The 10,588-nt window shown below is 36.3% G+C and overlaps 1 protein-coding gene across 1 annotated transcript in view; it reads right to left on the bottom strand.

The window, feature by feature from the left end:
* Nucleotides 1-4,892: 4,892 nt before the first annotated feature.
* LOC107657268 (carbonic anhydrase-related protein 10-like) overlaps nucleotides 4,893-10,588 on the bottom strand; it is a 70,732-nt gene continuing 65,036 nt past the window's right edge. Inside the window, exons 5-7 of the mRNA XM_016445301.1 lie at nucleotides 9,727-9,881; nucleotides 8,667-8,841; nucleotides 4,893-5,458 (exon numbers count right to left, since the gene is read on the bottom strand). Of these exons, the coding sequence (XP_016300787.1) occupies nucleotides 5,436-5,458; nucleotides 8,667-8,841; nucleotides 9,727-9,881 (353 nt within the window). The 3' untranslated portion in view covers nucleotides 4,893-5,435. The remainder of the gene's footprint in view (nucleotides 5,459-8,666; nucleotides 8,842-9,726; nucleotides 9,882-10,588) is intronic.

Raw genomic sequence — 10,588 nt, 5'->3', positions numbered from 1 at the left:
GCAGTGGCACCGTCTCTGGCTCTGTCCGGCGCGGGTGAAATAATTGTAATGCAGAAAGTGAGGTACAATTCATATTCTTCATTAAATAACCTATAAAGTAATTTGAAAACTTTCTGTGAGACATAATTTCACAAACAGCGTGAGCGAATCACCGCACACGCGCTCTCTTTCTCAAAATGCGCAAATGGCTTCAAATCATGTCGCGTCTGCACTATAAGTGAGCTGCACGCTGCACAGTTTACACAGGAATTGTCACTTGCACAATCGAGGCAGGGTTGCATCGTCACTAAAGTGTATAAATTGCATTTCTTTTTAATTCTTGCCAGTGTTTAAACCATTCAGCGCTCGCATTATATACAGTGCCACCCACTAATATTGGCACCCTTGGTAAATATGAGCAAAGGTGGCTGTGAAAATAAATCTGCATTGTTTATCCTTTTGATCTCTAATTCAAAACATTTGCAAAATTCTAAATTTTCATTGAAGTAAAATAATGGGAAGTGGGGGGAAACTCACATTATGACATAAATGATTTTCTCTAGTTCACGTTAGCCACAGTTATTGGCACCTAATTATTGCAACTTCCTTTTCCCAAGATAACAGTTCTGAGTTTTCTCCTATAATGCCTGATGAGTTTGGATAACACCTGATAAGAGATCAAAGACCATTCCTTCATCCAGAATCTCTTCAGATCCTTCAGAATACCAGCTCCATGTTGGTGCTGCTTCTCTTCAGTTCACCACACTCATTTTCTATAGGGTTCAGGTCAGGGAACTGAGACAGCCATGGCAGAAGCTTCATTTTGTGCTCAGTGACACATTTTTGTGTTGATTTTGATGTTTGTTTTGGATCATTGTCCTGATGGAAGATCCAAACATGGTTCATTATAAGATTTCTTACAGAGGCAGTCAGGTTTAGATTTTTTTTATCTGTTGGTATTTGAATCCATGATGCCATGCATCTGAACAAGACGTCCAGGACCTCCGGCAGAAAACAGGCCCACAACATTATAGATCCAGCAGTATATTTAACCATGGGCATGGGGTACTTTTTATCCCTGTTTGTACTAAACCCATCTGGTGGGTTTGCTGACAAAAAGCTTTTTTTTATGTTTCATCTGACCATAGAAGCCAGTCCCATTTGAAGTTCCAGTCGTGTCTGACAACTGAATATGCTGGATTTTGTTTTTGGATGAGCCAGTAGTTTTTTTTCTTGAAACCCTCCCGAACAACATGTGGTGATGTAGGGGCTGTTTGATATATCTTTTAGGCTTTCTGACCCCAAGACTCAACTACTGTCTGCAATTCTCCAGCTGTGATCCTTGGAGAGTCTTTGGCCACTCAAACTCTCCTCCTCACCGTGCATTAGGATGATATAGACACACGTCCTCTTCCAGGCAGACTTGTACACTGTAAAAAAAAAACTGTTATTTTACGGAATTTTACCGTTTTATTTTACAGTTTTTTCACGTATTTTTGAAATACAGTTAAAAATTGTAAAATTACAGAAATAGACTGTAAATTTACAAATCCAGTGTAAAATCACATTAAAAAAATGTCAATGTACATAACACCCCAAATCACACGCATCCTCACACACACACTCTCTCACATACACACACTGTCACACACGCATCCTCACACTCACACACACACACTCTCACACACGCATCCTCACTCACACACTCACATACACACACACATACACACACACTCACAGACGCATCCTCAAACACGCATCCTCATACTCACACACACACTCTCACACACACATCCCACACTCACATACACACACTCTCACACACGTATCTTCACTCACACAACACACTCTCTTACACTGTCACAAACAACCTTCTCAGTCTGTCTCATGCACAACATCCTCTCACATACATGTCTTTATAGCAAACGTCCACCACAAGCATGCCCTGTGCAAAGTCTTATTATTCTGCCTTTGTTTTTAATATATTCACAGCATGTGTTACAGTCCATGTTTTGTTACTAAGGATTTTTTTCCATTCAACAGATGCCTTTTTAAAATCAACCCCGAGAAGTGATCGAAAGTGGAGAAGACCACGATATTGGTATATTCTTGCAGATAGGTGAATAATTGATTAAAACGCTGTTTTGCACTTACGGCTGATTATTTGAATTAAAGCAGTGTTCAGACTTAATGATAATTCCATGGTTTTTATTTAACTTTCCACAGTATTTAAGTAAAGCTCCTTATTGAACATTAAAAGCTGAAGAAAATACAGAAAATCGAATGTAAAATGACAGCAAAACACTATTTTTGAATTACTGAAAATTACTGTTATTTAATGTGCCCGTTATTTAACGGTAATTTTCCGGCACCCCAGCTGCCGGAATTTTACTGTTTTTTTACGGGATTTTTTTTTACAGTGTAACATCTTTAGTTAATTGGAACTTCTTAATTATTGCCTTGATGGTGGAAATGGGGATTTTCAATGCGTTAGCTCTTTTCTTACAGCCACTTTCTATTTTGTGAAGCTCAACAATCTTGTTCTGTACATCAGAACTATATTCTTGGGTTTTACTCCTTGTGATGGATGATTAAGGGTATTTGGCTTTGTGTTCCTCATATTTATAATCCTGTGGAACAGGAAGTCCTGGCTGGATAATTTTATGTTCATAATCACCCTGGTGTGCTAAAAAATTTAAATATAAATGGGAATATACTTCAGAGATATTTTTTTACTCATAAGAATTTCTAGGGGTGCCAATAGCCAACATGCATTAGAGAAAAACATTTATTTCATAATGTGAGTTTCCCCCCACTTTCAATTGTTTTACTTCAATGAAAGTTTAGAATTTTGTGAATTTTTTGGATGAGAGATCAAAAAGATAAATGATGCATATTTATTCACAGCTGCCTTTGCTCATATTTACCAAGTGCCAATATTAGTGGGCAGCACTGTGTACACACACACACACACGCATATATAGAGGTAATTCCTATTCTCAGTTGTATTTCTTATTTAATTCTCTACTGTATTTACTATATGTGTAAGTCGCTTGGGTATATTTTTAGCAATAGCCAAAAATACATTGTATGGGTCAAAATTATCGATTTTTCTTTTATGCCAAAAATCATTAGGATATTAATTAAAGATCATGTTCCATGAAGATATGTTATAAATTTCCTACCATAAATATATCAAAACTTAATTTTTGATTAGTAATATGCATTGCTAAGGACTTCATTTGGACAAATTTAAAGGCGATTTTCTCAGTATTTTGATTTTTTTGCACCCTCAGATTCCAGATTTTCCAAACTATTGTCCTATCCTAACAAACCATACATCAATGAAAAGCTTATTTATTCAGCTTTCAGATGATGTATAAATCTCAATTTAAAAAAATTGACCCTTATGACTTTTTGTGGTCCAGGTTCACATATTACTATATACTATATATTTAAAAAATATATATATAAATATATGCATAAAGGCCGTACAAAATACTAATATATTATTTATAATATAATATCTAATTTTGTGTTCTGCATTACAATAAAATAGAATAAGATTTTGGGGGCAAAATCAATATACTTCTCAGAAAATATCGCTATGCAAAGAATTTTTTCAAGAATTTATTCAATTCAGTTTTCTAGTTCTCATTTCTAAAATATGATCTGAACATGTTATTGACAAATTTTGTGCAAATTACAACCTAAGAGAAATCTTTTAAGATGACAGTTGTTATTGACATTCAAAATGATTGTTATTATTGGTTGTAATAGATGTTTGTCCAGTAAATGCCATCTGACCACATTCACTGTCTTTTATGCCTTTGAGCATCTGGCCATTTGTGTCTCCATGGACTTTTAATAAAAGTCTTACATCATTTCATGCAGCAGATGCTGCACTTACATTCCCTGAGAGCCAAAGACCTTTTCATTGCCTTATTAATGTAATATCATTAATATCCTCTGAACATCTGAATGCCGCCTCCTCAGATCTGTGATATTTATCGTCCTTGGCAGGAGCAGGTATCACAGAGAGGAAAAGTAAGTGTGCTCCACTGAGATATACTGTATGGGAGGTGTTTGAGTCCGGGGGTGATTATTTGTCAGGAGTAAAACACGGAGAATTTATCTATCAAAAGGTTTAATTCTGTTTCTTCCACTGCAGGCCTGATAGAAAAATGGCCACTATAACCATGAGTGCTTGCTGTTGAAACTTTCTGCCTCTCGTTATCTTTTTATTAGCCATCTGTTAGGTACTGAGATAAAATACTAGAATCAGAGGCCGTTTTTTCCTCACACCAGGGTTAAAACAGGAGGTATGCTTCATTGATTGAGATATAATTAAACCAAAAGGTGGTGTGGGGGGGATCAATGCAGCTTTCACTCACTGATGGCAACGAAGTTCACAGCAAATCAACACTGCAGTGTTTCTTGAAGCAGCTTCAGCCCCATTAAACGCATTAGAAATCATCTCACCAACAAAAATAATGCGTTTTAAACCAGCTGATTTCAAGTGAAAAATTAAACTAATCACCTTTAAGCAGCTCCTAAGACATCCACACCAAACTCCGAGCAAATGTATGCTTTTCTTCTTTTTTGAGGATATTTAATGCTTATGTAAAACAAATTCATTTTACATGGGCAGTCAAAGACATTGAAAAATATTTACAAAAATTAACTTTCCAAACACATTTATTGGGCCGATAACATTAATCAAACACAGTGTATGACCATTGTAAACAATGAAACAGAAAAAAGGCATCAGCTCTGCTCCAGAAAGTGCGCCAAGCGTAAAATATTAAAAAAAAAAATTTCATTTATTTTTCCCTCTGATATTTTTTTTTTATGTTTATTTGTATCTTTACATATTCATTTTCAGCATGAATAATTTTATTTACAAGGCCAAGACTTTTTTTTTTTCCACAGACATCACTCCATAGTCGTCTTTATGATGTTTTTTTAGTCTTGACAATAAACCTGCAAGGCTGCCTCTCCCTCCTCTCCACAGCGTGAGCGAGAATAAAGATTGAGAATACAGTTATGTTTCAAGGATGTTTCTGTATTGGTAGGGTGGTTCAATGTCCTGTCCCTTTTGCTCAGATTGGAAGCAAGTTGTCCATATGTACAAAGGCTAAAAACACTCGGTTCCATTTATGAAGAGCCTATGAAATAAATGTTATATTTTATGTTAGTGTTTTTCCCAAAAAAGGTATCAAAACATTTGTGTAGTTATAACTGTATGTCACTAGTTTTGATTGGATGTATGAAATTGGATCTCTTTGCCATGGGTGCAAAGTCTCTTCTTGCTGGGGTTTGGTTGTTTTTCTTTACAACATCATGACTGTATCTGGCAGGACATATGTCAGTCTTCATTCTGTACTGATCCATGAGCATTTCTCTTTGTTCTTTTTCATGTTGTTAGTGTTCTTGGGCTGGTCCGCATTCTGGCTCTATTTCAGCAGCCATTCGTTCACTGTAAGGGGACAAAATACAAAAATATCAGAATCAGAATCAGAAGAGCTTTATTACCAAGTATGTTTACACACACAAGGAATTTGACTTGACGACAGGAGCTTCCAGTGTAGAAGTACAAACATAGTGCAGACATACATGATAGTGCAGACATGCTATCATGTATAATAATATAATGTTTATTATCACGCTTCACTGTACTTCACTGATCATAGACTGAGATGACCTTTTCTGAACAATCCATCACCTTATTGGTTTGTGCAAAAAAGGACTAACATATGAACATCATGTTCTAGGACAAAAATCAGAAGTTAAAATCACTACAAGTTTGTTAACTGGATGAAGAACACACATTCACTTATCTGAACATTATCCCATTACCACAGTCTCTATACTGTTACTGTTAGCATAAAACTACATGAATTTTAACTCTACATCTAATGTCCAACAAGAAACATTTTAGCAAAATGTATAGCCAGAATAGCACAATGTGAAGTCAGACTGATTGCACACTCATTTACTGAAGTCTGTGAGGTTTAACAGAGACTCGCTTGTTCTTTTCAGGACAGGACTTAATGCAAAACACAATTTTCTAGCATTTACAGATAAGGATATAAGATTAAGAACATGTCTACATTTAGTGTTTTTCTCAGTCGCTTTTGGTATACATTTCTCAGATCCCAACTGAAATTCTCAAAACTACTTGTTCAACCTCCACATCATTTAGTCATTCGTGCACATCATAAAAGCAATTTCTCATACTTTTTAACAAATTGCCAATGCTTTGGTACATTGATTATGTACAATTGTCTGCCGTTTCCTACATTATTAATTGTTTGTCATGTTAATGAAAATATATTATATTTGATGTGTTGAATAGTCATTGTCAGTGGTTCAATCAAATGGTTGAACTAGTTGTCATAAACTGTCAACCATATTTTCTATACATTTATATTATACTTGTTTTTGTAAATGTATCCTGAATTGATGAATTGCACAGGTGAATCTTGAATTTCACTAATTAAGGGAAATGTAAATTGTTAGATCAACCAGTGATCAACCATTTATCTAAAATAGCTCAGAGGTACATCTAACAAACCTTCACTTATAAAGAATATATAGATCGGGCACAACACAATGTTAATTTCTAACAGTGGACACAAAGAACAAAAAGGAAACAACAGGGTCAACAGTTAAGAAGAAGAGGCGTAGGGAGGCAAAACAGAGAAAAAGGTAGAAGAAGCCAAGGATGTGTGGACCATGTTCTCAATCATGACCTTAGGTCAGAGGGAGGTTATATATATATATATATATATATATATATATGTCGTCTTGTATGATATAGTACTTTAATTTGTTTTTCAGACCACCAGTTAAAGAGTAGGCTAACTGTCCAGTCTCTTGCAATCAATATCACAGTAATGTGTAAATTTGTACTGTTGAAATTGCTATGCCATACAGAAAAAGAGCAGCATTGTGCATTTTCAATCATGAAAACCTGAGCCATAGTTCAGGAAATACAGAGTACACTGTTACTGACAACATGGTTAAGCATTTGACTATCTTGTATCTTGTTTGTGAACAATGACACAGGGGCTTGTCATTCTGATGGCACTGGTGTGTCCATTGACAAATGCTTCTAATAGATGAACCAAGAATTATGAGCAAGTTACAGGCTTTTGCAGGTAATCGATTGTGTGGTGCTGTTTGTACAAATTGTTTAGGGAAATGCACTTACTGGTTTACAGATGTTAAGGCACGAGGATGAGTAATTAATGACAGAATTTTCATTTTTGGGTGAACTATCCCTTTAACAGTTTAGTCTGATGCATATGCAAAATCAAACTCTCAATATACACAGTGTTGTCTCACTATGTTTGAAAATCACCAATATTTGACTTTTTTTTTTCAAGCTCTAGCTCATGTCCTGTAAGACTCTGTAACATTGTATTCATGTTCATTGTGCAGTTTCCCAGAATTACAATTTTCTCTTGCACTCTGAATATCACCACCTCAAGCTAAAATTTAACATTCAATTAGCCTGCAGACACCTCACTGTGCTAGCAACAAAGGATGTGTCTCCCTGGTTAAGATACATGACCTCAGATGCCTAACCAACACTAATTAAATGCCTCTATCCGTTCCTTCTCCTCCAAGATATTTACATCTTTTTACAACTCAAATGTAATAAAAGGAAGGAACCTTTTTTGTATCGTTCATTTACCCACTGGGGTGGTAAATCCAACCTCTCGAACAAATGCCGCACAGCTCTGATTCATCACTTCACTGCTGTATCGAGAGTACAAGCGAATTCTCCATAATTACATTTTGTGATAAGAGCAGGCTCAATATAAGAGCCTTCTTTTCCTTGTACATGATGCTTTAGCGCTGAAACAATTTACAACAACATCTCAGGCATTCTGGTAGAAGCACAAACACATCTTATGATGCCCATGGACTTCTGCGTTACTGAGAATCCTAAACCTCTTAGACAAGCTCAGTCAATAAATGATGCATGGTCAAGAGGAGATTACCAGTAATTATCTAAACACTTTTGACAGGATGACGGAACAACCAGCGAGTTTATTTTAAATATAAAATCACTTCTCTATATACATGACGCATTTAAGGAAAAGGGTAATTATACGGTTGTTTTGAGGGTAAATATTTGCTCATAAACTGCATAATTAATTTCACTCATCTAATATGTACAAAATGCTTGTTTACTTGCATGTGCTCATGTTTTTGAGTGTTGTATAACAGTACAACACACCTTAAATCACATTAGCTCTATTATGAAGCCTAGTTAGCAATCTGGTTGCCTAATGCCAGCATACTAACAGTCATGGATCCTCATAAATGTTTTATGAAAGTGTTGCAATTATTTCTTTTGAATAAACAAGCATAGCTTGTCTTTACATATCACCAAATACTTAAAAATGTGAAAAGTGAGGAGAATAGAGGAAAAGCCATTTATTATTGACGCACCTTTTCAATAGTCAGCTAGAAACTAAACTGTAACTTTTACTCAGTAACTTTAGCGAACCTGTTCATTATGACCAACAATGTTATTCTGCCTTGGAGCCAGCATTGTTTTGGAGAAGTAAATGATGAAAGCTTTAGAAACACTTTTAGTTTGTCATGGGCTGGTTTAGTCTCTAATTCAAAGCGGGCTGAGAGATCACAGGAGGAAGCACAGAGACACTGACCTCGGTACTGTAACTTCTGTGCCCTATTGTTGGGGCAGTCCTTGCCCTGCATGCTGAAGTTGATGTTGGTGCGGATACAGCGGTTGTTCAGAGGCTGTACTGGGCGCACGTTGTCACTCATGCTGAGGAATATCTGCGAGGGCTGGTTCTGACTTAGCAGTCGCATGGAGTGCATCTGTAAGGACGACACAGACGGAGCAGACCTTTTATATGGACTCTCTGATGGCAGGTCAGGCAATTATCACACAGTCAATCCAATCCTAACAGACCCGCATCAAAAAGCGTCTGGGGAGCTACGTGAGAGTGTCATTCAAGAAGAGATTATATTACATGTCATCAAAACAGTGTATCTGCAGGTTCAAAAGTGAGGCATTCTGCCTTTAAGAAGATTGCCGTTAGCTGAATCCATAAAAATTGATTCTTGGATCAAGTAAATAACGCTGAAAGATTTACTTCATTATTCTATTTGTTTGTTTACTTGGTATTCTGGAGTTCTGACAACTTTCAGTAACTCAACTAATGCAGCTTTTCTATTATAATAATCTGTGTTTTTTTAAGTCTTCAAGCAGAGCTGATGACATGGATTAATGCTTTTTTTTACATCGAGAAATGGTTTTGTTGTTCAGTCTCATTTCCTACCTTCCCAGCATGTACTTGGCATGAATAATTAATATGGTTGCATTGTGTGACTGTTTTCCGGTTTTATTTACACTGTTGTTGTCTTAAGATGTCTGGATGAGTTTGTTCCTTCACTTAAAATGATCAGGTAGTTGTCATGTTTCATGCAGTCTTGTTGTCTATTTGGGATTTTAAGTTATTTCACTAGTTTTGTGTCTCGAGATTGATAATCATGTAACTTTAAGTTCTTAAAAGTATTTTAATACAACTACTTTATTAACATTACTAAATCTAAATAGATAATTAGACTGCAGTGTAGCATTTTAAGTTCAGTCAAGAGGTTTACATAAAATAATTTTGTAAATTAATAAAAAAAAAAATTCCCTGCAAACTTATTTCCATTTTTTTTAAAGCTTTACAAATACCTCATTTATTTATTTACCTGCATCTTTGTGACGTAAATTGGCTTGTTCATCAGAATCCAAGTTGCAGTCTCGTAGCACGGTGGGATTGTCATAGACCCTTCGTAAGTGATAAAACTTGCCGTCTCTGGATATACCTCCTCAATGTTTAGCCCCGAGAGAAGGTACGCATCATCTACACAAAAAGAGTGAAAAAAATCATTTTCAATATCAATTAAAACTAATCTAGATAGCCAATTCGCAAACATGAATTTGTCATTTTTCGTAATCAAAATAGTGCATTTTCCAGCCAAGTCTTCATCCAAAGCCAAAATTCAATATATTAAGTAACAAAAGAATGTCTTGAAATGATGTCCAAACAACAAAAGCAAAACAGAAATCAACAATAGTAACCAAACAATTTTTTATCTTTGCTTGTCAACTGTTATTTTCAGGATTTATGCATTGCCTTTGATTTGTTGGACGAGTGGTGACAGCATATGCTATTTTGACTTCACAATAGCGGGCCAACATGAGATAATGTGGCACTGAATTTATGAGGAACAGCAATATTGAACCCACCTTCACTGACAACAGACAAGTAATAGGTTCCGACTCACGCCAGCCAGAGGAAATAGTTTGTTATTCTCCCTCTATCCCATTGATTACCACTCTATCTCTATCTCCCCGCATGTTTGCCATTCCACCGGCGTCATCGCGCAGAACTTTAATAGCTTTGGTGGCATAAATAATTCCTTCTGGCTGTGGAGGAGGGGGATACGTTTGAAAAATACATGCGCTAGCTCCACTGCCGCTGCAGCAAGGGCTGGTAGTAGTGCGTTTCCAAAGATTCAAGCGGGAACAGAGCGGGAGACCGGAGAGGCAGGTTGGGGGGGGGGGGCT

This window comes from Sinocyclocheilus anshuiensis, unplaced genomic scaffold, assembly GCF_001515605.1.
Source record: "Sinocyclocheilus anshuiensis isolate Anshui unplaced genomic scaffold, SAMN03320099.WGS_v1.1 scaffold159, whole genome shotgun sequence".
NCBI lineage: Eukaryota > Metazoa > Chordata > Actinopteri > Cypriniformes > Cyprinidae > Sinocyclocheilus > Sinocyclocheilus anshuiensis.
Note: the sequence above shows the minus strand (reverse complement) of the source record. Positions and strands in the feature narration are given on the sequence as shown.